This window comes from Caenorhabditis elegans, chromosome IV, assembly GCF_000002985.6.
Source record: "Caenorhabditis elegans chromosome IV".
Taxonomy (NCBI): Eukaryota; Metazoa; Nematoda; class Chromadorea; order Rhabditida; family Rhabditidae; genus Caenorhabditis; species Caenorhabditis elegans.
In genome coordinates this window covers 7988684-8015757 of record NC_003282.8, presented here as the reverse complement: position 1 = coordinate 8015757, position 27074 = coordinate 7988684, and the positions used below count along the sequence as shown (strand labels likewise).

General features: G+C 36.9%; 4 protein-coding genes and 6 non-coding genes across 10 annotated transcripts; 4 read left to right on the top strand and 6 right to left on the bottom strand.

Moving 5' to 3' along the window:
• Nucleotides 1-35: 35 nt before the first annotated feature.
• On the bottom strand, nt 36-1609 carry C26B2.8 (C3H1-type domain-containing protein). The gene is made up of 8 exons (NM_068940.4): nt 1405-1609; nt 1235-1356; nt 1096-1189; nt 825-983; nt 719-780; nt 540-675; nt 361-489; nt 36-314 (listed from the first exon to the last, which is right to left on the bottom strand). Exons 1-8 carry the CDS (start codon nt 1463-1465, stop codon nt 121-123), a joined length of 957 nt encoding a protein of 318 aa, NP_501341.2. The 5' UTR covers nt 1466-1609; the 3' UTR covers nt 36-120.
• A 1718-nt stretch (nt 1610-3327) lies between these two features.
• Nucleotides 3328-4727, top strand: Y42H9B.3 (uncharacterized protein). The gene is made up of 4 exons (NM_068939.6): nt 3328-3488; nt 3541-3947; nt 4099-4260; nt 4305-4727. The coding sequence occupies exons 1-4, from the start codon at nt 3331-3333 to the stop codon at nt 4463-4465; spliced, it is 888 nt and encodes a 295-aa protein (NP_501340.1). The 5' UTR covers nt 3328-3330; the 3' UTR covers nt 4466-4727.
• Nucleotides 4728-6082: 1355 nt separating this feature from the next.
• Nucleotides 6083-6292, bottom strand: Y42H9B.9. The gene has a single exon (NR_056268.1). It is a non-coding gene; the product is annotated as an Unclassified non-coding RNA Y42H9B.9 (non-coding RNA).
• Nucleotides 6293-7185: 893 nt separating this feature from the next.
• On the bottom strand, nt 7186-7331 carry Y42H9B.10. Its single transcript, NR_056267.1, has one exon. It is a non-coding gene; the product is annotated as an Unclassified non-coding RNA Y42H9B.10 (non-coding RNA).
• A 2779-nt stretch (nt 7332-10110) lies between these two features.
• Nucleotides 10111-10256, top strand: Y42H9B.7. Its single transcript, NR_056266.1, has one exon. It is a non-coding gene; the product is annotated as an Unclassified non-coding RNA Y42H9B.7 (non-coding RNA).
• A 1382-nt stretch (nt 10257-11638) lies between these two features.
• Nucleotides 11639-24348, top strand: rig-4 (Protein sidekick homolog). The gene is made up of 12 exons (NM_068938.9): nt 11639-11846; nt 11980-12186; nt 13364-13512; nt 13742-13899; nt 14274-14715; nt 15593-16424; nt 17335-17973; nt 18052-19103; nt 19213-19776; nt 20220-22020; nt 22635-23504; nt 23773-24348. Exons 1-12 carry the CDS (start codon nt 11714-11716, stop codon nt 23901-23903), a joined length of 6978 nt encoding a protein of 2325 aa, NP_501339.2. The 5' UTR covers nt 11639-11713; the 3' UTR covers nt 23904-24348.
• On the top strand, nt 12851-13293 carry Y42H9B.8. Its single transcript, NR_056264.1, has one exon. It is a non-coding gene; the product is annotated as an Unclassified non-coding RNA Y42H9B.8 (non-coding RNA).
• On the bottom strand, nt 12864-12989 carry Y42H9B.5. The gene has a single exon (NR_056265.1). It is a non-coding gene; the product is annotated as an Unclassified non-coding RNA Y42H9B.5 (non-coding RNA).
• Nucleotides 13170-13303, bottom strand: Y42H9B.6. The gene has a single exon (NR_056263.1). It is a non-coding gene; the product is annotated as an Unclassified non-coding RNA Y42H9B.6 (non-coding RNA).
• Nucleotides 24332-27073, bottom strand: col-115 (Col_cuticle_N domain-containing protein). Its single transcript, NM_068937.4, has 5 exons — nt 26927-27073; nt 26191-26424; nt 25611-25746; nt 24988-25501; nt 24332-24598 (listed from the first exon to the last, which is right to left on the bottom strand). The coding sequence occupies exons 1-5, from the start codon at nt 27068-27070 to the stop codon at nt 24445-24447; spliced, it is 1182 nt and encodes a 393-aa protein (NP_501338.1). The 5' UTR covers nt 27071-27073; the 3' UTR covers nt 24332-24444.
• Between the last annotated feature and the right edge of the window lies 1 nt (nt 27074).

Genomic DNA, 27074 nt, shown 5'->3' with positions numbered 1-27074 from the left:
TAATTTTAACATTGTTTTTTTTTCTCATTTTAATTATTTTTTAGTAACTTTTTATCGTATGTTTCATTCTTTTTATATATTAAAATTTGTACATAAATAGGAATCTTAAGTTATTATAAATTAGATTCGTTTTCTATCGTCCTTTTTAGTAGAATATCCATAAAATGTTGCTGCAAGTGCCTGTGCAGGAAGTACATGGGCATATTCTTCAAGCCATTCTGTAAAGTTGAAATCATCCATTGCAATTCTAGCCAAATCTTTCTGTGTCCACGTGTCATTCTGCTCATAGAGCGCAAGAATCATGGTGTGCATTCCTTAAATTTTGTGTTTAAGATTACGAAAAAATATATTCGAGCTTACCAACTGGTCTATCAGTAGAATCTGGGGGTTGATAAGACACAGCAGACTTTGTTCTTCTATGAATCTCAAGCTGTCCATCAAATGCCGCAATATTTGCAACCAGCCAAGTGACAGCCTTTGAGGTAGCATCTGTCAATAACAATGCTTATTATACCTGTAATTAACTGTAGCAAAAAAACCTGCAAGTATAATTGTATAGAGCTTCTCGTCTTGAAGTTCAACTCCTGCTGACATGACTGGAGGATCTGCAAGTTTGTCCAGTATATCAGCGTCGAAAAGTTGACCCATCGATATTTGTTCGTCGCTAAAGGTTGCCTACAATCAAGTTGTTTAGTATTATATTCATCATTTAACATACAATTAGTTCATATGCCGGAGCAACTGGCAACAGACGAGGGACAATTCGATTCTCTCGGAATGCTGTAATAATATTATGTCCTTATTCTTTTATCTCAGCCACCTACTGTGTTCTGGTTCTCTGTATTCTAATGTTCTGTTAGGTTTGCAGCAAAGTTTAACCGAATCATCTCCGAGACTTCCCAGACATCGGTATCCACGTGGGCATTGCGAATCAACTGAATTCCCACATGGCAAGAGAAGAGTCTCATAGAACTTTGGACATGCTGAAAGAAGAATATTAGATCGTACCGGAAGTATGAGAGATACGTGCGGTCTCTTTGACACGTGGCGGGAGGAAGACGGCAATGTGTCAAAGAGATCGTCGCGTCAACTCACTCGGGATGTCGGCATCTTTCTTGTCCTCACAGCAGACATATTTCTGACTTCTTAATGAGTATTGGCATACCGCATTTCTTCCTGTTGGACAATCCTGTAATTGGTTCTGATTATTGAACTCTTCATAAAATAGACCTACGTGTTCTTCTGGATGGCATTCGATAGCTCTCGATGGTATTCTTAATGTTGGTTTACTCATTAACGGTTGTTGCCAAGGGCGAACACAATCCGAATTGGACCATCCTTTGACGAGGTGTGAATCTAGAATTTTCACTGTAAACACAGCCTAACTTTGAATTTCAATCTTACTGTATCTAGCACATAATCCTGCTGCGGGGAGAAGTAGCATAATAAAAACCGTGTTGAGCATGTTATCGATAGCTGGCAAAAAACAAATAAGGAAGACGGCTATGAAATGTAGCATTTCTCGGTGATTTATATACCGCGGAGCCCATGGTCGCACCTCGAGCAGGAAGCGTTTGTTTATATTTACGTGCCAATCCAAATCCGCTCGCAAACATGATGCCCAACACATTCTTGTTGACCAAACTTGGAATATGAAATCGATTTCCAAAAAAAAACTCGGCGTTATCTGACGGTTCTCATGGGTACTAGGATAGACAAAGAAAGGGTGTGAACGCAGGGAAATATCTTTTTAATCTGCCGATAATTACTGACCATTCTGTAGTTTCTCTTGTGTGCTCAATCTTTAGATCTTTGGAAAAAGTGAAGAGTGTATGAAGGCGAAGTGGGTGTGTAATACCAAGTAACCTGTATCTAACAGTAAATAGTTTTTTAATCGATTCTGTAATTGTTTGAAAGTCAACAGTATCTCCAATGTACCGTACCATGATGTTTCACAGGTGTCTTTACAAGTTGAAAATGTAGGTCAAAGAAGGTGATTCGTGAGTGAAGGTGGAGATTGGTGCACCTGCAATTAAACCGGAAGGCGACAATAAACAATATTACGGTAGCAAGTTGAAGTATTCTGTCTGAGTGTGATTGTAAGTGTGGAAGTGAGATTGTCTGGCAGCTAGATAGTTACTAACGAAATTATTAATATGCTCTTCCATATCAACAAGATGAGGGTCTGTTACACGTAGAACTGAAAACACATTGAAACATCATTGTGACCCAATTTTACACCTGGACTGATCTTTTGCTCCTAAATCAACTCTGCTCTTCGCGTTCCATTCCAGATGTTCCATCATATCCACACTTGCCAATTTAACGCTATTGTGTTGTGATCACCCACAGAGCAATGTACACCTGTATCATCTCAATTTTTATATTATGGATTGATATTTAGAATGCCAAATCTATGTTTTGGTCATTTATTCGAAGGTTAGCCTATTTATGAGAGTTTCCAATTGAAGTTTAGATTTTTACTAAATCTTCATGAACATAAATATCCCCTTTCAATTTCAAAATTGCAATTTCTCTCATCTTTTTCTCCCAAATTTGGTTTTTAAATTTAATTTTTTACATTATTAAACTTACAGATTTCTATCTCGACTAGTTTTTTACCAAAAAAAAAAACCTTTTTCAGAATCTAAAAAATCGTTCACAAAATTGTCAAAACTAATCTTTGATCTTTTGATCCCTACAGTGGGAAAATGTTTCCAGCTGTCTGCTGCAGTTGTTTCGATGGCTCGTAGATAGTGAGGGTGGAGCTAGACTGGGTGGACGGGGGGAGAATGTTGAGGATGTGCTTGGGCTCACTGTGTTTATTATATATTCTTAGTATGCGTTCAATTTTTGTAATTAATTTTCTTGGTAGTTCTCCTTATTTACATAGATTTTGTTGTTTTTGTTTCGAACCATTCCAGTGATTTCAATAGCTTGTGATTTTAGTTGGATTTTTTGAGTTGGATTTTTTTTTGTTAACTTATTTTAGAAAATATTTTTCAAATAGTCTCGTTACATTCTTGCTATGCTCTTCCAACTAAAACGTTTTCATAATTTTTGAGTTGTTGCCTAGCCAATAATTTCACCAAATTATATTCCAAATATCACACAGCTGTTGTTGATGATACTATTACCTTATTGTTTCCCCTCATATCCTTTTCCAGATGATCGTTGATAATATTAATACATATAAACCATCATAATCCATCTCATATTTCTCTTTTCCCTATTGTGGTACTAATAATTACAGCTGCTCAATGACCTATCACCTAATTATCTTGCACTCTCACCTCTCTTCTCCCACTTCATCAATTACAATTTCAGCAAATGGACCAGACATATGCTGAAATTGAGAACATATACACTCTGTCACCGATCATAGCAACAACACCAAAAAGATATGATGTTCAATACATTCAACAGAAGTCACGAAAAAATCGCAATTTGATAGATCACTTTGACAGCAGACTTCCTATCGAATATCGGTAAGTTTATGACCTGAGACACCCCTTGCTCAATAGCGGCATCAAATTTCAGATATCCAAAGAAAAATAGCAGTGCGACGTCATCACTATCTTCTGCAGCGTCACGAAGTCTGGCGAGCAAAAGTTTAGCAAGCTCTTCGTCTGGATACTCTTCACTGGGAAGTACATCTTCTATCACAACAGTTTTCAACGGATTGAGTCCTTTTCGTTCAAAATCAAAAAACGAAGAATTTGACGAACAGAAGGCACCGTCGATGCGTATTTCAGAGGATGTAGCGAGTATTGTGATTGGAGAAAATAACAGTGAAGTGGAGGAAGCTGTCATTGATGAAGTTCCAGAAATAAAAAAGCGAGCATGTTGTATTGAGTGTAGAGAGAAAGAAATTCGACAAGAACTTGATCTTGAATCTCATCAGTATGCAAACTTGCAATCACTTCAGAAACCACAGGATCCATATGGTACGTGGTTCAAAACATGAGCAGCCCGAATTTTCTACAAATTCCAAAACTAGGAACTTTCCGAATATATCAAATTGCCCAAAATTACAGAGGCAATGTCATTTTCAAGCCGCTAAACCCTTTTTAACCAATATAATTTGTTTTCTTTCAGTATTCTTGATGACATCAATGCTTACAAATCTCCAGAAAGAGGATGGCGGGCGACAAGTTGTGAAGGTTCAACAAAAAATCGAAAAAGTTCTACGATTGAAGCCACGTGAACCATTCAACGTTGAGCAAAAGCTCGTTTTTGATCGGCAAATTTCAACTTTTGGTGAGTTTTTGGGTACAACTAAACGTTTTTATTGGAATTTTCAGCTTCTGACGTCACAATTCGTCTTCGTGCAGTCAGCGATGCGGCTCCTGAGACATATCGTGATGTTTCAGCCAGATTCTGTGAAGCTCTTCATCCTGGAACTCCAAACTCGAAAGGATTGAAGAATATTGTTAAGGGTGTTAAAAACTTGCTTAATTTTTAAATTTTCCGAAATTTTCTATATTATAGTCTAATTAAGATTCAACTAGATATAATACATCACCTCATAATTTATAATATTCATTTTCTGTGAACGGTGCTACAATCTTCACCAATTCTTGTGCTCTTTCTTTCCCGTCTTTCCACGTGTCAAATATTCCAAACATCAATTCCAGTCAAAATTCTCTAAAGCCGATTTTCTCTCGTTTCACTTTCCTCGTTGCATCAAGCTCACCTTATTCGTGTAATAAATGATTTGAAAATTGTGATAGCTACGTTACAAAAAAAGAAAAGCGAGATTTTTTTTCGCCAGAAATTCATAAAATTATTTGTTTTGAGATGCTATAAATGGAAAATGTTTACAAAATGAAGATTATCTCAGAAAATGTGTTGTTTATTCTGCATGAATTGTGTCTTCATAGTTTTTATCGATTGATTTCATTTCACCTTGACGTCCATTTAAAGTTTTGAATTTATTATTTTAAAAAATTCGTTTTGATTCCCTCATTTTTCTCTCCAAATTCGATTGAAAAACTAATACAGTAGCCCTTTCTAGGCGTGTTTTATTGTGATCGTGTCGAGACTCATGCGGCCCACTAACCCACGCGCCTTTAAGAGTAGTACGGTAACACTCGTAAGTGTGTGTGTTTTTAATCGATTGAGCTGAAACTTTCTACTTTTGAAGCAATTTTTTTTTGTTTTTCTTTGTAAATTGTCTTTTCAAAGTAATTTTTTTTGTTAGAATATTTTTATTATTTGACAAATGTTTGTTTTGCGTACTCCGAATCATCATGACATCTAACTTTTCGTCATGATTAGCTTTTTCTGCATTTTTCTATCTGCTGAATATCAAGATTCGATTTTTGAAATTTTTATGGTTGTCACTAAAGATCTGTCACGTATCCAAAAATCATTGTCCATCCCGAACAATTCTAGTTTATTCTCATTCTTCCTAGCACTCATTTCCCCTATTTTCCTCTCCAACGGAATGAAAATTATTGCGCGAGTGAATAGAGACGTCTAAAAAGCTGCCAAAGGATCTAATTAGGTTATTACCGACATCCAAATCCGTCTCACTCTATTAGAAAATACAGGCGAAAGTTTCGGTAATTAGTCAGTTTTTCGTATTTTCTGGCGAGCAATTTGTTCAACAATTCCTTTTTTAAGCTGTGAATTTTCCCACATTTTTGTAAGTGGATTTTGCATCTAATTTTTTTCGGAGCTCTAATATTCCTAAATTTATTCCTAAATTCCTAAATCCTAAATAAAACCTAAATTTTGTAGATTTGTAGATTGAAAATTTCGTAACGAATTATGTTAGTTTCTTATTTAAAAAGTTTCGAATATCTTATTTGTAACTCTTAATTATTGAAATACTGTGCCGGAAAACTTCTATGTGACCTGCTTACTTATCGTCCTTCTGCGTAATACACCGCACGCCAATTTGTTTCCTCTTCAACTGACGCAACATACAATAACAATTATTGGACGACGATCCGCCCAGTCAATTCGTTTCCTTTTCTGATGTTTTACTATAATCCCTTTCCATTTATATGGACTTTCTCCCAATTTGATAGATAAAAAATAAAAAAAAGCGAAATCGGAATTTCCTCTCGATTCAAACCATAATCAGGTCGATGAGAACAACAAGGGGAAAGTGCACGAACACCTGATTGTCATCATCGTGTTCAGATTCCATATACCGTGGGGGCCAAAAGAAAGAGAACGACGGCACTCGTCCGCCGTCACCATTCCCTTCTCTACAGAAAATGGCCTTGATCGTGTAATGACGGACGGATTGGTGGCCCCGTGGGTTCTGTCTCTCTCTCACCGCCGTGTCGACTTTTCACCTTTCGTTTCTTCTTTTGCGGATTATTGGTTTATCTATCTAGTTAGCAGAAGGTTACCTCCCTAATTAACCTCGTATCATGATAAGTTTTGATACTATGGGAAAATAAGCGATTTTCTTTCAGTTATTTACTTCAAAACTCTTGATTTTCAAAAATAACTATTTATAAAACTTCAATTTTTAATATTTGGTCTACTTGCGTATAGTGGAAACCTATCTCTATTTTTGTTTAAAAAGTGTATTTTTAGTTCAGTTCACACATTCCCAACTAAACTTTTATACTATTTTCTTACCCGAAACCCATGTTTTCATTTTAAAAATACGCGATCACAGCCATAAGCTTGTTTATTTCTGCTTTCTTCAGATGAATACTTCTCTTTTTCTCCACTACATTTCCAAATTCTCTTCAACTTTTCTTTCCTCATCATCTTTCCACAAATCCAAGTTGGATTTCCTCTGCTTAGAACTCTCGTCTCGTAGGCTCAATTCCGAAATTGACAAGTCGTTCTCGTCGTATACGAAATTTCAAAGAAAAAGGAGGCTTCACCTCGAAACAAATTATCGGTCCATCTCTAGTGCCCCGCTCCCGTCTTACACATTCATTTTGGTTGGAAGACAAACTTTTACCGTTCTTTCAAGGTTTTGAAAATGATGAGAAGGCGAAATGGATGAAATATCCATTAGCGAACGGATTTATTGTCGCTGAGGAACGAATCGGACGTTCAGACAGTCTTAAGGGGTCATAAGTTATAGGGACTCTCTAAAAACAAACTATAAGAATTCAATCAGTTTGAGAATTTATTTTTGCTCTGATAATGTAGAAGTAAAATGTGACTATTCATATCTAGAAATAATCCATTACAAAACCAGAGACCTGAAAGATTTGAAACAAATATCCAGTATAGGATTTACATGTCAGTGGACTGTTGTTGTCCGCACGGTGCCGTCCGTCTGTTGTCCCCAAGCATCTGCCGCGTGTATATCGCACACACAGAACAGTGGACAGGTAGCCTGTCTCTTTTTTCATTTGTGTCCGTCCGTTGCCTGGTCATCCGCTACCTCTGCATCTCTCTCTCTATGTCCTCCTTTCTTTCATTTACCTATGTTGTGTTAGTTAGCCTCTTCCTTCTTCTATCCACTGTCATATATGGTTTTAACCATATTTGCTCTCCAGCAGCCAGCTCTTCGCGCACACTCTTTCCTGATCTCTGAGTCTCTCAGGTATCTTCATGTATCCGCACGTATCTCTTGGTATCCCTACGGGAGAGAGAAGAGCATCGAGTATCTAGTTGGGCTTCATTCTTCCCGTTCATTTATGTCTAAGAGACTTCTTTTCTCCTAGATACTATGTTTTCGCGCATTTTCCCACGCTTTTCTAACTATATCTTCCAAATCGGGGATCCATCTAGGCTTATCATGTCTCTAACATTCCTGAATGCTCATAGTCCTTTCTAATGATAAAATGTACGAAATTCCTATGGCATATTGAAATATTTTAAGCAGTATTTCCTTATTTTCGAAACGGACATTTAATTTTAATAATACACATAGGAGAAAGTGCGGAATTTTCTGATATGTTTAATTTCAGTAGATGAATTTTCATTTCTTCGAAACCTAGGAAATTTGTTTTTGGAATTGACATTCTTTTGTATTCGAAGTTCTGATCGTAGTTATGTTCCTTTGAAATCTATCCAGTTCAGTCACCTAACCTACTACTAGTTATGCTTATTATTTCCAACGTCTACCTATCTTCACTCATCTCAATCGTCACTTGGCTTGTTCAAAACCTCATCCAATTTGTTTGCTGCTTACCCATTCGCAAAAAACATGACGGATTCTTTTCTTCCCGAATAGTTTTTGAAGTCTCCCGCCGTTTCCTTCTATTCCCTTGAATGGAATTTCTCCATAGTTTCTTTTCAATTCGCTGTGGATTAGTCTCGGACTTATTACCAATTGATTGAAACATTTCAAAGCATTCATAGTAGGCAGACTGCCAGCTAATCTTCACAGCGGAAAGTTTCTAGATACATCTAGACGATACATCTGGTTACCAGTCGTCACTACGTCTCTTTTTTCCACCAGTAGCAGTCGATAATGATCTGGCTATCGCGGAGAGGGCGCCCGACGACCCTTTCGGTGACTTACTTTCCGAGAATATATATCCGCTTCATCTTAGTTTGCTTATTCCAATGTCTCCAGATTTTCATCAGTTTTTGGTTTTTCAGCAATCACCGTCATGATGTACATTGGTTTGCCAAAATTGAGATATCCAACTTTTTTGGATAATCTTGGCAACTGAAGTGCATCTTCATTTTCTTCTCTATTCTGTGCTTCTTCGTTGACTCTTCGCTTTTCTTGCAAAAACCCTCTCCCGGAGTTGCCCGGTTATTCAAATTTTTCATCGCTACGAGCCCATAAGACAGCACCAACAAGCACAGCTGGGTAGAGGAGGCGAAAACGAGGAAAACGACGTACTTTTGTCAAAGAAATACTCGAATCGAAGAAAAAAAGAATGTGTGGGAGGCGAGAATAATGAATGGACAGCGTTCCCCTTTCGATCGACCTTGTCGTTTCGCTCAGAACTAACTTTTAGCAGGAGCATTTTTACTTTTAAAGGTTGTGTGCATAGTCAGCTTCAAATTGGTCTTTTTGGAAAACGTTCAAACGTACGTCTAGAAATAGTTCATATGAAATTTTAGGCTTGTCTTTTTTTTTTCAAATGAGCCCGGAATACATTTCCCGTTCCGTCACTTTGCATAAGATCTCAAAATTCCACAATGTTAACATGCTTGTAAAAACTGAATGAACTCTCTCTCTCCCCTTGAAGAGCGTGTGAAGTGTCCGATGATTGTCGTCGTCTTCATCGTCCCTCTCATCAATTCCCATGATGATCGTTAGGCCCTGGTTATACAACAAGTCCGTCATGTTTTTATGCCCTTTCCGAAATCTGCAGAATCCGAGTAGTAGTACTACAGTTGCCATGGCAGTAGTCAACCTTAACTTTTAATTTTTTTCATTTGGATGTTTAGATTGTAATATCCTACAGCGTTTATATTTGTTGTGTCATACCTCGAGATTCACTTCCAAATTGCGAATAATATTACGTAAACATGGAAAAAGACAGCGTCATAATCATAATTGCCAACCTTTCTTTATGATTTGCCGCCACGTTTCCCTCTCCTCTCGTCCTTATTAATACTTGATCTAGGAGGTTTTGATTCAACGTGGAGCACTCAAGACAAAGGTCAATTCTTATTTCCGTCTATTGCTGGGTGAAACATCTGAGACGGAAATTACCGTTCGAGTATGCTATTCATTCTTTCCATATTGCGGTGTTCGTGTCTATTTTCACACCTAACATACATTACGCTATTTCCAAAGATCAATTTTTTAAAATATAATCAACTGTTAGCCCAGTGAAATAAAAAAATGAAAATCGTCATCAATTCAACACTAAAATTCATGTTCTCCATTAGATGACGCATGCATTCAAATCCATTCTCGAACGACCTGTTGGTATTCAGTGACACATCACATCCGGTAGCTTATAGCAAGGTTCTGGATCATTACTGTCTGTGTACCTATACTCGATTTTGCAACATCTTAGTTCAACCCGCCGTTCTAACAAAAAAAAAACAATTCGTCAGAATAATCTCCACAAGTTTTTAAAATGTTTCGTTATTTGATTCTGATCTCATATTATTTGGTATTACCGTACCACTCTTGGCTCCCTTCAAATTCAAATTTCCGCCCTATCAAATAAGTTCCTTTCCCACCTACACTTTCATGATAATAGACTATTCTTTTTCTTCTATTCAATTCGACCGCCTTTACCTCCAAATGGTAAACAATGGGAATGGTGTTATCGGAGGAAAAGGGCGCCCGGTGTGCATTTCAACACTCGCCTCTTTTTTCCTTTTCTTTCCATCTCTCATTCCTCCATTTCTTCTCAATTTTCATTCAAACACACACCTTGAACCCAGAATCTGATATATTCTGTAGGTGACCCCCTCTGAAGCCCCATTAGAGCAATCATTTGAATACATTAATTTCCATTGCCCATGATCCTCCTATTTTCCACTTGAACGTGCCACATGGTCTCACAGGTCTTAAGCTCCGCCTACTTTTCACCCACCAACTGTTATGCATCCTGCGTCCTACTTGGTTTGTTAGTCATCAACATATTCTTGCTTATCTTTACTGTTCGATATGGCTACTACTACTTTCAGTCAGCTGGCAGTAAACTGAAATTGTCTAGGAATTCATTTTTCAATGTTGTTTTGAATTTTCAATTTTCCCATGTACCGAACGTAAAGCATTAAAACGTAGTGGTGGACATTTTTATTTGTCGATATTTCTAGAAATTTATAGTTTTCAGTGATTGAAAATGTATCTAATGCTTCTTGTAGAACAGTTTCGAATTCATTTTGGAAATATTAAAATTCTTTAATTTTATGGGTTTCTCACATCATTTTGTGATTTAATTGAATTTATATAAAAATGGTAGAGGATTTTGAGTTTCAAAAATGCCTATTAAAATATCTGATTCTTCTTTCCGTATCACTACTAAGGCATCCACGAAGGCGTTGAAACCGCCCGCCCGCCCCACACCACACACCGCCCTCCCGTCGCCTCGCCCTATCGCCCTACTAATTTTTTTTTTTGAGAAAAAGTAAAAGAAAACTGAAAATCGAACATTTTTAATTATAAAAATCAAATAAAGAATCCTTTAAAACATAGTTTATCAATATTAAAACAACAAACATACTGTTTGAAAGAGAGAAAATAAGTCAGTGTATTGCACACAAACTATAGTGACGCGCAACTCGCGAAGCGTCGGCCACTAATCTATATGACGCAACTTTGCACAATACGGCGATAGGGCGGGCGATAGGAGGGCGAAGGAGTAGGGCGGGCGTGGTGTACACTTTTCACGCCTCGCCTCCGTGGATGCCTTAATCACTACGCACTTTCTCTTCGAATATCTCACATTACCAATGTCTTCTCATCCAATAGTTCCAAACATAAGGCAATGTATCATACGTATATAATAAGATATACATATAAGAGGTGCGAACAAAAAAGGTGTCAGAAGTGGAATTGTCGACGTCTGCGTGCCTTCTGTATGTTTCCTACTTTCTTCCACAAATCGTCTTTAAGTGCGAAAAGGCGCCAATTTGGCATCTATTCCGTCCGATTTATTCTTGATTATAGAGTATAGCGACTTTTGTATGATTTCTCATTTTTAATCCGCATTGCCTCATTTGTTGAACTTTATTTTTTGCTAAAAAAATATAAAATTTTAAATTTAAGCTCCAAGTATTTTAGATCACAGTGTCGTCAAACACGAAGGAAAACAGAAGAACGACGACGAAAACGAGGAGAAGTACACATGGAGGAACGATGAGAAATCGCTTATTACTGATTTTTTATACCACTACGGTATTGTGGACTATTGGTTACACACAGCTGGTTTTGGGTAAACCACCCATTTTCCAGGATGGTGGATCTGTCGAGCAAAAAGTTGCCGTTGAGGGTTTGTTTTCATTTTCTTTGCTTTTAAATACTTGAGATTTACAGTTAAATGTAATTTAAATTTGAAAAAAGAAGCATTCAAAAACAGCTTTTAGTTTGAATTCAGATATAATTACGTATTGAATTGTTTTCAGGCGAAATCATTCGATTAAAATGCGACGACGCCGAGCTCGCTGAGCAGTACGAATGGCGAATAGGCGACGCATCTGGCGAGCTCATTGCCACCTCGAAGTTCTGTGAAGTACAAGCTTCTCGTGTCAATGACGAAAAGAAATATCGATGTGTTGCTAGGAATACGGTTGGCGCAGCAATTTCACCACCATCTATGGTTCGCTCCAAGTGTGAGTTTTTTAAAGGAAAAATTAGAAATTTTGCTCAATTCTTTTGACCTCTTGACTTGCTTAACACAATATCTGACTCATTTGATACAAATCATACTTTTCTTTCCGTTCCGCTCCTTCTTGATTAGTTTAGTGACCACCACCACTAGTACAACAACTTGATGACTAACAGGATTTGTCGGAACTTACCTAAAAACATGCAAGACGCCGCCGGAAAATGACCAATTTTGGTCACTAGTATGGAGGTGTCAGGTTTCGAAGGTAGAAAAGGGTCTTACTTTCTTTCTTTCTTTTTCTGCTACAGCAACGGGGCTGTATATGTTTCCCAAACACCTAGAATACATATATAGAAATGTTTGCTCCTAGCGTCAACACAAACACACACAGAAAAACATAATAAAGGGGTCTAAATGGTTAACAGGTGTTATGGAAACTGATGGACACTACGGACTATATAAAATCTAATAAGAGAAGTACAATTAGACTTTCAAATGAAACTTTTATTATTTGAAAGAGGACTTTCTAAATAGGTCCCTACAAAATATTTAGCGGCAGATAATCAAACTGGAAAAAAGTCGATCTGAAAATGTTTCAATTCAGTTTCGAATGGATTTTCAGTATATTGCCGAATATTATTTGTTTAATATATTCTTTCTTTCATTCTTAGTGGGAAAAGTTGAGATCAACAGTCATTTGAGCCGACCGTAGCAGATGCGTTCGTAAATCTTTGCACAATGTTTATGAGGCGCCAACAGGCTCTGATTATAATCGTTTTATGCTCATTGCCGCGCGGCACTCGAACATGCTCTTTGCACACCTCAGTGAAGATGGGTCTCTCTCTCACACATCTGTGCATGGGGCAAGGTTCTCCAAAAAGTGTTTATGACAGTTTTGTGAATAGGCAAGAGAGACCGGCACAATTTGCTTTGCGAAACACACTAACGCTCTCTCAATAAAACGCGCGGAAGATCATTGAGAGATTGAGAGAGTGCAGTCAGACAATGAAGGAGTGAGACCTCCATATAATCAGCTTCTCATGTTCGAATTGAGCAAACTATTGAGAATGCGCGAGCACCATTGGTGACGGTTTGAATGGAATGAATGTGGGAGACTGATTCTTTGGAGAAATACAAATGTTGCAAATAGTTGAAAAATAAAAAAAAACCATTATTTTCAGATCTTGACGATTTCGATGCATCAGATGAATCTGTTCAATACGAAGTTACAACAGGAGTTGGACGATACTTTGTGCTCCGAAGGCCAACTCTTCTTGCTTCACGGAATCTTGATATATCCTATTCATGGATTAAGGATGACTCTCATCAGGTACTTTTTAAATTTTAGTCACGAATCTGCAGTTCTAAAAATTAAACGAAAAATTTATATTCCAATAAAATTCATTTTTGTCAGTGTCAGTGAGTAACAATTTTTCTTCCGCACGAAACTTCAAGAGTTACTACTTGTAAGCTCAACAAGCTTTCATCTCTCACCACGTCCACTCAAGTGTTCCCCCTCACAAAGTATATTGTGTTGTATGTTTACTTCTTGTTTATAGGTCACTCCGGACGCCACACACTTTGTGACCAGTGATGGAAATCTCGTGGTTACCGGTGTGAAGAGGGACGATTTTGGAGCATACAAGCTGATGGCCAGTAGTGATGATTTGAAAGAAATTGTATCCAAAGAATATAACGTTAGAGATAATGGATTGAGGTAAGATTCTCGGCTAATTCGTGAGGAAAATGTTTAAAAATTCACTTCTTTTGACCAAAAATGACAAGAAACTGATATTTTTGATTTTCTATATTCATAATGGCTCAAAACACCGCAATTCATAACAAGACCACAAAAAATTTTATGACGGCTGAAAATTTCGAGGAAAAAAGTACAAAATTTTAACTAAAAGCTGAAATTTTCCAACTTTTCCGTACCGTAGTGTCTTCTTTTTCGAAATTTTGAACCTTCTTAAAAAAATTTATGAAAAGTCCCTCTATGAAATTTAGTGTTTTTTGGGTCATCTTTGGAAAAAAAAAACCAAGAACCGTTACTTAAAATTTTTAAAAACCAATCAAATATTTATTTTTCAGTCCATCTCTACAAAACACATTATCAATCGTTTATTTTCCAACTGATCGGACTATCATTGAATCAACTCTTCCACACGACGAAATATTTGATTGTGTGACTTCATTTGGAAGTAAGGATGATGTACGAATTAGATGGTTTCTGAATGGTCAACAAATCAGCGGATCTGAAGTTGGAATGACGACTACTTTAAACAATAGACGACTCATTATCTCTAATCCATCCAGCTTCACCCGTGGAGAGCATAAACTCGAATGTCGTGCTGATGCAGCAATGGGAAGAACGTCAGATCAAAAATCTGCGTATATGACATTTATCAGCCGGCCAATATTGAAAGACTTGCCTAATGAAATACAAAAAACAGTAGGATCCAGTCTAAGTCTGAAGTGTTCTGTGAAAAAGAAGAGTTCAATGGATATCAAGTGGTACAAGAACGGATTAATGGTGAGTGACCGTATTATACATGTGTGCATATCGAGATACTTGAGAATTTTTAAATTGCGTAACATAGGTTGTACATATGTTTCTGAGTGTTGGGATTATTAGGTTCTTAGATGGTATTGAGAGATTAATAGAGTATTATAATGTGAAAACATAGTTAGTTATTCACTTTAATTCGGGAACCATCCATCCAATTATCTACTTTTCGTCGTCTTTTTACCGTCGAAAATTATCCTCTTCCACCTCCGATCGTCATCATCTTTTTCGTACTAATTGTGCAGGATTACGTACTTCTCGAAACCATCCAGTTTCTCTCTCGGAGAATTCACGGATCTCAAGGTCAAATGTTGGTTGTAGAATGGCGAGATTATGAAAATGTTAGAGAACAAATTTGTTTGTTTCGAAGGAGGAAAAGTTGTGTGGTTGCTGGGATGCTGGAGGAGACACAAACAAGCACTTGATGAGACCATATGTTATAATTATACAAAGAAATATAAAGAGGGAGGAAAAGCAGATTGTGGCACCACTTTGACTGAATTTAAAATTGGTCACTTGACCATGTGAATGAGAAGTATTTTGAACGTTATGAGAGGGATTTGTAGAATTGGTGATCTAGGTTGATTTGTATGGAGTAGAATGGTACCAAATGTATTTCGACCAAAATTATTCGTTTTGCTTCGAATTTTCAAGTGAAAAAAGAGTTTTTATGTCAAAAAATGCATAAAATTGACAGAAATCTCAAAATTTTAAACCTGATTCACACTTTTAAATAATATTATAAAAATAAAACATTCCTGTATTATCAGTAGTTAATATCACATCAGCACCCGCAGAGAATTGCCATAAATCCGGATAAGTATAAAATTTATTATTTTTCCAGATGACTACACAACGCGGAAAACTTACTATCGACAGAATAAAACAAGACGATTTTGGACTATATCAATGCGAAGCTACCAATGCAGCAGGTGCTGATTTAGCTAGTGTTTGGGTGAAAGAAGGTGAAGCTAATGAGACCGTTGCAACCGAAATGTCTGAAGATGGAATGTCTCTTGAAGAAGAGATCAGTATGGAAACTCCACCGCCAAGAAAACTCAAATTTTTCGACAATTCCAAGAGTCAGGAGCAATTATTTCCATTCACATCGGAACTTGAACCATCACAAAAATTGATAAAAACACCAAAGGACTTGACAGTTGCTTCAGGAACTGACAGAATTATGATGGAATGTGCAGCGACTGGAAGCCCACCACCGAATATTATCTGGCTTTTGAATGGACATGAAATTCAGACGGATAATGTGAAGTATGATTTGACAAATGATGGATTAGCTATTCATGATATTCGAAAATCTGATGAAGGAGAATATACATGTGAAATCAGTGGAAGTAATGTCAAAGCAACGGCAAATGTTCAAGTAAACGGCGATTCACTTATCGAATATGGACCAGCTGATCAGAAGAGTCTTATTGGTACAAATGTTGAATTTTCATGTGAAGTTGCAAAAGAATATGTCAGAAAAGCCTCTGTCGAATGGTATCTGAATGATGTTTTATTACCTGTTAACGGAAATTCTGGATTGCGAATTTCGAGAAATCGAAAAGGAAGTCTTATCATTCGTCAAGTTGGACCTGATAATACTGGAGAATATCGTTGTCGGGTTACTGTAGATGGGCGAGAGGAAAATGCCAGTGCAATGTTGCAGATTATTGGTAAGAGTTTTTAACAAATTTTCGTAAAACGAGTAACAGTTTTCCTAATCAAGTGCGTAGCTTTTGCAATTTTTCTGGAAAATTGAAAATTTTTGATTGAAAAAAAAAATAGATTTCTCGAAAGTAGCTTGAAATTTTGGCCCTTTTTATTCTATGTTGAAGGAATCATAGGTTTTTTTTTCTCAACAAAATGAACACATTCAAACTTCTTTTTTTTTTCGAGTTTTTGGAAAATATTTTTTCCAGAAAAATCGCATTTTAAAATCGAAGAACGAAAAATTGTTGATTTTCCGAAAAATCGTAAAAAAATTTAAATACCATAATATTCACTTTTTTAAAAATTAAATTATGTTTATGTTGATAAAAAATGAAAAAAAAAACATAAATTTTACTAAAAAAAAGAAAAATTACCAAAAATTAATCATTTTTCAAAGTGTCGGAAAAACGAAAAAAAAAACCAAAAAAAAATACTGGAGTATTGTATTGTATTGTATTTATTACGATTCAAATCGTGATCAAAAATAAATAGTGGATAGACATGAATAAGTTAAGGCCCAAACATCATAGAGAGATTGATAATAATCACAAAAATTGATAATAAACATACAGAAAATGAATTATCATCTGAAAAGTTGATTAGTTGGTACATGAATGTGCGGGTGTCAGGGAGATGAATAATGGGTAACATGAAAGTAGTGGACATAAAAGTATTAAACATGCATAGGACATGAGGTGCCAAAATAAGATTCATTGCGCTAATTTTTTATAGAACTGAATACTCTATTTGTGAAAAAGTGCCTTCGTAGTTTGGTTTTGCATTTCCCCCAGATGAACTTGTCGAAGCTATTTGCTCTTTGGCTGTTCCGACAGTATTCATATATTTTCACAATTCTAAAAAAATATTTTTCAGAAAAACCCGCGATGCCTGAACGTGTTCGTGCTGAGCTTCACAATGAGACAATGCCAGCTAAAGTTCGTGTCCGTTGGAATGAAGGATTCGATGGTAATGAGCCAATCATCAAACATGCTATCGAAATGCGAACAATGGGACCAACTGGATTATGGAGTGATTGGACAACAGCCATTGATAATATTCCAAAAGAAGAGGGAAAACCATGTTGTTGGACAGATATCGAAGATTTACGACCTTCTTCAACTGCAGAATTCCGAGTTGTTGCATCTAATAAACATGGACCTGGAAAACCATCACTTCCATCATACAGTGTTACAATGCCTCAACAACCTCCTTCAGCTGCTCCAAGAAATGTTGCAGCATCTGCTAGATCTCCACATAGTGTAATGGTACAATGGCAACAACCGAAAGAAGAACTTGATAGTGGAGATGTACTGGGATATGTAGTACGGTATAGGCTTGCTGGATACAGTTCACTCACCTGGAATGAGAAGAATCTGACAACAAAAGATGCTCGAAATACTTTAGTTGATGAGTTGATTACATGGAGAGAATATGAAATTCAAGTGGCAGCTTATAATAAAAGAGGATTGGGAGTTTTCAGTGAAAGTATTGAAGTTACAACATCAGAAGGAAGTGAGTCAAATTATGTCAACCAAAAATCTTTGTATTTTTTTGGTTTTTTTACTTTTAAATTACATTATATTTTTTCAGGGCCAACACAAGCACCAAAGAATGTTCGAGTGAAAGTTCTCAACTCAACTGCTGTTGCAATCGAATTCACTGCTCCAGAACAACAAAGAATTCCGGGAGTGAATCTAGGATACAAGGTTCAATTTTGGAAGGGTGAACCAGAGAAAGGAGAACTTTACAAGCAAGTAATCTTGGATCCGGATAGACGTCAGCTTACCACTGTTGTTAATGAACTTGAAAAGTTTGGACATTACAATTTAACAACTTTATGTTTCACGACTCCTGGAGATGGACCAAGAAGTAATGTAGTGAAAGTTGTAACTGAAGAAGATACTCCAGAATCTGTCGATGAATTAAGTATTGCTGAAGTAATGTATAATGGAGCAGTTATAACGTGGAATTCACCATTGAAACAAAATGGAATTGTTACAAAGTATACGATTCGTCATTGGGCAGCAAGTTCACCAGATGTTAAGACAAAGCATGAAGTTGATGGATCAACTACTAATTTCACAATTGATGGATTACAACCTTCAACTAGATATGGAGTTGATGTAATGGCATCAACTAGAAAAGGAGATGGTCCTGTTGAGGAGACGAAATTTGAAAGTGGAGTACCACCTGAACTTCCTGGAAGACCTTCGATGCTCTCAATTGGTGATATATCAGCGACAACAGTTCAATTACATTTTACTCCTGGATTTGATGGTCATACTGCTATTCGGCAATGGGTTGTTGAAGGAAAAATGGCTGATTCGAGTGTTTTTGCACATGTTTTTAATGTCAGTGCACCGAAAGCTAGATCAATTACTGTCACAGGGCTCCGCCCATTTACCCAATATCAATTGAGATTAATCGCAGAAAATGTGAAAGGACGTGGAGCACCTTCTGAGCCATCTCGATCGTTTGAAACTCTTCAAACAAATCCAGATACACCAAGTCAACGACTTTTCGCAGAACCTGTATCAGCAACTTCTATATCCGTATCGTGGACTCCTCTACTAGCAACTCATTGGAATGGACAGCCAAAAGGATATCTAATTGTTTATAGAGAAATTGATGATGAGAATTGGGTTAGTAGTTATGATTTAACTTTCAGGCTATTTTTGAAAAAAAAAAAAACATCGGAAACCGAAAATTTTTTATTTTTCTAAAAATGTTGAAATAATGTTTTCTTTTCAGAAAGAAGTCCGAACGCCTGCACTTCGTTCAAGTGAGCATACAGTCACAGATCTTCGACCATTCACCTCTTATGAAGTAAATGTATTCTCTGAAAATGGATTTGGAAGAAGTCTACCAACAGATTCAGTGAAAGCGAGAACATACGAAAGTGTTCCATCAGGATCACCAAGAAATATCGTGGTTACTGCTGAAGGTTCAAAGGCGGCAATTATTAAATGGAATCCGGTAGCAGAATTATCGACGAATGGAGATGTGATCGGTTACAAACTTCGAGTGGTCCCAGAACGAGAATCTCTTATGGCTGACGAAACCAAAGTGATCGATATTCCAGGACAATCAACTCTTATGGCTAAGGTCTCAGATTTGCGTCCATTTACGAGTTATCATGTATACATGTCTGCTTACACGATCGTTGGAAATGGACCTGAAAATTCGACTCCTATATCATTTGAAACAATGGAGGATGTTCCAGCACCACCAGAATCATTCCAATGCTCTTATATCAGTGAGCAAGAAGTTCGAATGAAATGGTTACCTCCAGGATCACCAAATGGAAAGATTACTGTAAGTTTTGAACAACAACTTTTTTCCGACCAGAATAGAAAAAATATTTTTTCGAATTTTGCACCAGAAAACAAAAAGCGGACTTCTTCAAAAAAAGTGTGTTTTAAGTTTCTCACCACCAAGGATGTTCGTTTTTCGATTTTTGAAAATAAAAAAATCGGAAAATTTCTTTTTTCGATTTTTCAAAAATTAGCTTTATATGTGGTCATTATTCTTCTTCTTATTAGGAATTTTTTCTGTTTTTTTTTTAAATCAATATAAGCAAGATTAGATAAAAAAAAAATCATATTTTATCGGACTTATTCGGAAAAAGGGTGTTTTAAATTTCTCACTAAACATAAAATTAAAAAAAAAACATTATTTTTCTTTTCTTTTTTAATCAGAAAAAAAAACTGAAAAAAAATTCTTTGAGGTTATTCGATTTTAGTGTTTCTTTTTTTCAGAACTACATAATTTCTTACTGGAAATCACACGAACCAAGAAGCATGGCAATCGATGCTCCACTTCTCGGTAATCTGTTGATGTTTGCTGCAATGAGCCTTAATCCGAATACACAATACACGTTTGCAATAAAAGCTCGAAACAGCAAGGGAGAAAGTGAGGAAGCTGTCGCTGAAGTTATGACGTCATCCGTTAGATTGCCTGTACGAAATGCCCCAGCTCCAGTTCGTGACACTCTGTCACAACATCAAGCAACAGAGATCATAATCAGATGGGATGAATCTCTACCGAGAAAGCTGACAGAAGATGCAGAGAGTCCTGTTCGTGCAGTCCAAGTTTCTTATCAAAAAACAAATGAGGATGAATGGATTACACTGGAGAAGAAGTTTGAATATTCAAAACGACGTTCTGTCATCAAACATTTGTCTCCGAATTCAATGTTCCGATTCCGTATCCGTTTTATTGGTGATTTCCTCGAATCATCTTGGTCTCCAGAATCAGAATGGATGAGAACTCTTCCATCAGCTCCATTTGCTCAGCCAATTTCTCTGAAAGCAACACCTTACGAGAGAAATAGTGTACAACTTGAATGGGTGGTTCCTCATAAGTCAACTTGGAACAGTGATGCTATTGGATACCGTATCCATTATCGCGAGTATCCATCGAATGAAACGTGGCAAATGGAAGAGATAGCAATTCGTGATGAACATGAAGATAAAGAAGAAAAGATTCTGGCCAAGTTGGATAGTTTCAAACATTATATCCTTCGAATGAGAATCTTTAATTCGGAAGGTGAAGGTCCATTTTCTGCGCCAGTTTTTGCATATGTTGGATACTCGATTCCAAAAAGAAATCTAAACAATATCATAACCGAACCCCTCTCATCTTCGTCAATCCGTGTGAAATGGGATGCTTGGCCTAAAGAAGACAGTGAAACAATTACATCATTTAAAGTTCGATACGTTCCAGTTGCTTCAGTTCTCAGCTCTGTTAGCAGTGAAGAAGAAATAATGATTGTCGACACAAATGAATGCACTCTTAATGATTTACGCAAATTCACAGAATATCAGATCTCAGTTTCCCCTTACAATCGAGCAGGAGAAGGAAAAATGTCTCAAGTGCGAGACAAAACGTTGGAAGACAAACCTGGACCTGTTGGAATTCTACGTTTCAGTGATGTACTCATGGATTCTGTCAAAGTTTCATGGGATGAACCTTCACAACCGAATGGAAATGTTATCGGTTATATTGTCAACTATAAGGGATATCGAATGCAGGAAGAGTTCAAGAATGAAGATCAGCAACGAACTTCAAGAAACTATTTCGATACACATGGTCTAGCCGAAGGTGTCACCTACTTCTTCAGTGTATGGGCTGAAACTTCTGCCGGAAAAGGAGAGCAAAGATCGGCAAATGTGACTATTGGGCCGAGCAAAGACGGGCCCCCACCTCCCAGTAAGCCTCAGATTACTTCAGGACAGAGTTATGTGACATTGAACTGGAATGATGTTGCGGACTCTGATGAAATTGTTGGGCACTTGCTTCAAGCTAAACGTGTTTCTGTTGCTGAAGAAGCACCTGCTAATGGATATGTATCACAGCGACCACGTAGGAATGAGATCAAAGGAGCAAAAAGTGCAGCTCAAACTGCTGCTGCAACATCAACTCGACCGACTCATCCAATTGGAGAATGGATTACATTGAGGCCAACGGAAGGGAGAAGTGAGAAGGAACAAGTCTCATACAGAGAACTTCAACCATCCAGTTATTATGCCTTTAGAGTATTCACGAGAAATGTTAGAGGTAAGTAATTATTTTTAATTGAAAGAAGCTGGGTCGTAATGACAGAATATAACTGTAAAATTTTGATTTTATGATTTTTTTTTCAGTTTTGCAAAAAATCATATTAATTCTGAAAAAAAAACATTTTTTATGGAATTTTCTCAATGATTTTTTTTTAATTCAAATTTTCAACAAAAAAATTCAAGTCTGCGAAAAAAATTTTTATGATTATTTCAATATTGCAAAAAAATTATTTTTCAATTCTGTAAAAAATAATTTTTTTTTTAATTTTGTGAAAAAAATATATATTTATATGTTTATGATTATTGTAATTTTGCAAAAAAAAACATTGTTTTCCAATTCTGTAAAAACTAATTTTTTTTATTCTCCAAAAAATAAAATAATTTTTTCAATTTGCAAAAAAAAATCGCTTTTCTGGAGTTTTCTGTTTTCCGACTTCAATTCAAGTGGCCCAGTCAGCCAGTTGAATTTTTGTTGCAAAATTGAAGAAATTATCCATAAAAATTGGAATTTTTTGTTTATTTTGCATTTTTATTTGGACATTACAATCCGTTTTCTTTCATTCAAAAAAATGCCAAGCACGGGACTCCATTTTTAAACAATATTTATTTCAGGAATCGGAATGGCAAGTGTCGAAACAGAGCAACTTTTTGTTCCTGAATCGATTCCGGACGATCCATTCTACACAACATGGTGGTTTATGGCATTAGTTGCAATGGGTGCATTTGTGTTGATTGTTATCATAATTGCAATTTTATGTGTGACCGGAAGCTCTGCAAAATATCGTCGAGAAAAACGATCCCGATCTATTGACAGTCTTCAACTGGCCGATGGAAACTTTGCATCATTCCAATTAAAAGGAACATCAGCTGCCAATATGACTAGAAGCCGAGAACTTCCAACTCGACCGGGAACCACTCAATCTTGGGTCTCCGATCAATCTCGAGAACCTCCAGCATATGGAAGTGTTCTTGGCGGTTCACGGAATAGTGGAGGTGTGATGAATATGTATGGATTGGCTACAGATGTTATACCACCACTCCCGAACTCTGGGCCTCCACATACAAGTGTTGAAGCCATGCAGAAGCTTAGTGCTCTTGTTGGAAGAGATATTAGGAGTCAGAACACTGCTTATGTTACTCCATCAGCTCGAGGAGGTTCAGACAATGGACGAAATGAATACATGCCGACACGATCAGATCTTTACGCAACTCGATCAGAATATGGCCGAGTCGAATACAGAGGACATATACCATCTTCGTCTGGAGGATCTGGAGCTGGATCACAGCCACAAGGAAGCCCCCTACAACAGCCAGAAGTGTACGATTCGTTTGATGAAGAAGAAGACGTTGTTGATGATGATACTGTAATTCGTGGTGATCGAACAATGACTGATGGTGTTGATGATATTGCTAGGCATTATGGATCAACTGATCAGTATAGAGATACATGGAGAAAAGTTAGAGACACGGATATGGTTAGAGGTTAGTTTTTACTTTTTTAGTTATTATCCAGACGCGAATTTTTGAAACAAAATTCAAATTTCAAAAGAAATCGCTAAAAAAAATAAAGCAAGATCTATTTTTAAAAATACCGCAGAAACGAGAGTACAGTACTCCTTACACGCCTTTTCGCAATTGACAACATTTGTCGCGCCGAGACCGGGTACCTGATTTTTAACAGACTTTCGCGCCCGCATAATATATTTATTTTACGTTTTGAGGACATTTCCTTAATCTAAATTTTTTTCAGCGCCTATCCTAACTGGTCACCCGAGCAGTGCAGCAGGCAGATCTTCAACAACTGATAGCACGAGTGAAGGTCCATGGGCTAATATTCCAGCAACTCCCAATTTGACTACTGGTTTCTCCAGTTTTGTCTAGATTTCTCCACGATTTTCAAAAGCTTTTTAAATCACATTCTTATCCTCTTTTAGATGTATATAGATTTTTCATCTGTCTGTGACTTGTTCCATTTCTGTCTCAATTTTGTTGTTCAAAATTCTTGCCGTTTTCTTTTTTTTTCTTCACAAATGGTTTTTTTTTCTGTACCATTCGGATACTTAATTTCTCTCCCTTTTCCTGTACCGGTGACATACGCCAAGTTGTCCACTTAATTTCCCTGAAACATAATTATATCTGGCCGATTTTCTCTAAAACGGGTTTTCATAATGATGAGTTTTTTGTCTTTTTCCCCCTCATTTTCAGCCCCAATTTTAGAATCTCGTTTATTCTTTTTTGCATTTTTTGTTTTTGTATTTTTTATATTTTGATAATATTTTCAGTTCAGCTTAGTTTGAACTCTAGAAGAAAATGAATTATTTCATTTAATTTTTTGACAAACAGCAACTGATCTAAATGTTTGAACGGGGAGCCTATATACAGATAGTTGAGGAGATCAAGTATAACAACTGGAAGTAATAAATCATGGAGAAGCGCGTTTAATTGTCTTTTTAACATCCACTTGGTAGCCGGGCTCGAGAACTGGTGGAGCACAATGATCACATGAAGCTGGGGAGCCAGGAGCCCCAGGGTTACCTGGACGACCTTGAAGACCAGGTCGGCCTGCTATTCCATGTCTGAAAAATTGAATTTAGTGACAATTGAATTGGAAATGTAGAACTACTGAAAGTCTGCAAGTCAAATGAAATCAATTACTCAAGTTTTGAGCCTTTCACAGACGTAACGTTTTCCGATTTTCGCGTCAAAAATACGGTACCCGGTCTCGAAACGAAAAATGTTTGTTAAATACGAAAAGATTTGTGCCTTTGAAGAGTACTGTAATTTCAAACTCTCATTGCCGGAATTTTCATCGATTCTTTCAAAAAACGTTTAGCAAAAGTCGTGCAGAGACCGGGTATCGTAATTCTATGGTAAAAACTGCAAAATGTCGCATCTGCGGAATGTCGAAGTTGAATTTATCTTTTAACACTTGAACCTTTTAAATTTAAAAGTAACATTAACTTACGATCCAATGTCTCCTTGTAGTCCTGGTGGTCCCTTTGGTCCTGGATTACCTTCAGCTCCTCTTGATCCAACTCCTCCCTGAATCCCTCTGACACCTGGTGGGCCTGGTGGTCCTGCAATTTCTTCTTCTTTCGATTCTCCATATGATCCTGGTGATCCATGTAATCCTGGAGGTCCTGGTGGTCCCGGTGGTCCTGGAAGACCTGGTGATCCATCTTCTCCATCAATAGTTTCTCCGTCTAATCCCGGTGGTCCCTGTTCTCCTGTACGCCCCTTTGGTCCAGGTGGTCCTGGATAACCTTGTGGTGCTGGAGCACATACTTGACATGGTTCACGATCAATATCAGCAATCCCGTCTCTACCTTGTTGACCATCTGTTCCTGGTTGTCCATCTTGTCCATCACGTCCTGATTGTCCTGAAGCTCCTGGAGCACCAGGTGGACCATAACGTGGAATACAACCACCTCCACCATTAAAACCAGATTGACCATCTCGGAGAATTGAACCAGTTTGTGCTAAATGTTTAGCTTTTAGGAAACCAAAACAGGTACTGTATTCAAAAAATGTAGAAACTACTATATAAGAGCACGATAGTCTTCAACACTTGCAAAAAAAAACACTAACGTCCAACAAAAACTGGTCTAGAAGCATATCCTTGTTGTGATGCTCCACACCCTCCTTGTCCAGCATATCCGCCAGAGTTATAGTCTTGTTGTAGTGAATATAATGTTGGTCTTCTGGCTCGGATTGCTTCAATAACCTGCAAAATCCTCTAATTTTAGAAATGTATACTTGAATTTTTAAGCAACTGGTTTTTCAATTTATAGGCATGCAGGAAGTGTCTAGTCAGTGAAGATTTTGCATGAATACAATCATTTGGCCGCGGTTCAATCTCAAATGTTAGGTAATTTCGAACATTGCTCCAAACTCAAACCGCTACAATGTTCGAGTAAATTTTTTTTTTTAAATTAAAATCTATAACACACAGAAAAAATATTTGATAGTCTTCTTCCAGAACTATGATAAGTGAAAACTGAGGTCTACGGATTGCCAAACGTTGACAGTAAATTAAAATTTAAACATTTTTTCGAAGAGTTTTACTATGATTTTCGGGCAGAAGTTTCATCAATTTCCGCTCTAATTTTAACTCATGTAACAAAATTTATATTTTTCAGATTTTAAATCCCCAAAATGCATGCCTTACCTCTGGGAAAAACCGATATTGTCCATTAGTTGCAGCATTTCCAGTAGAATCATACTGTTGACCAGAATATTGTCCACCATAAGAAGATGATGACACATATCCTCCACCACGTTTTGATCTTTGAGAAGTCGTTTTATTAAACGATTGAATAAGTTGAATCTCGATTTCATCAATTGCTTTGTACATTTTAAATGCGTCGGCAGTACATCTTCCCAAACTATCGTCTACGGATGTCTGGAAACATTGATTTCTAATAATCATTGACCGGTACACAAAATTTTTAGAAACACATTTTGCCAAAATGATGCAAGTGAAAACTGGGGGTGTAGAGAATCTATTTCCAGTATTTTTTTTTTCCCAAAACATTAATTCGTATATTAAAGTTCCTCTACAAACAAGAACATTTTTCAGTTCTCAATTAAACATTTCAAAGTTAATTTTGTGACTACTTGAGAGGTCCGGCAACTTGTTTGACCACTTTTGCAAATTTTTGATGCTTTTCTGGATATAATTAGGTGACCATTCTTCAGGTAGGGTAAACATTCTGGAAGCTAGGTTTTATAAGATGAAAACAAAACACACTTGCCACGAAGCTTCCAGAATGTTTGTAAAAATCTAATTTGGAAGAGTTATATTTGTGAGCGGAAATAATTTCCTTATAATTTTCAGCTTGTAAAATCATTCACATCTAATAAAAAGCAAATTAGGTAAACTATAAAATTAACAAATAAATTACCACTGCTTGAAGTGTAGATGTGATAAGAATTGGTAGAGCAAAGACGGCAAGAACTGCAACAAATACAGCAACTGATGACGAGAAAACGGCCAATTGACGCATTCGTCGCGCTAACAGTTCTAGATCTTTCTCATTACCCTTCATTTTC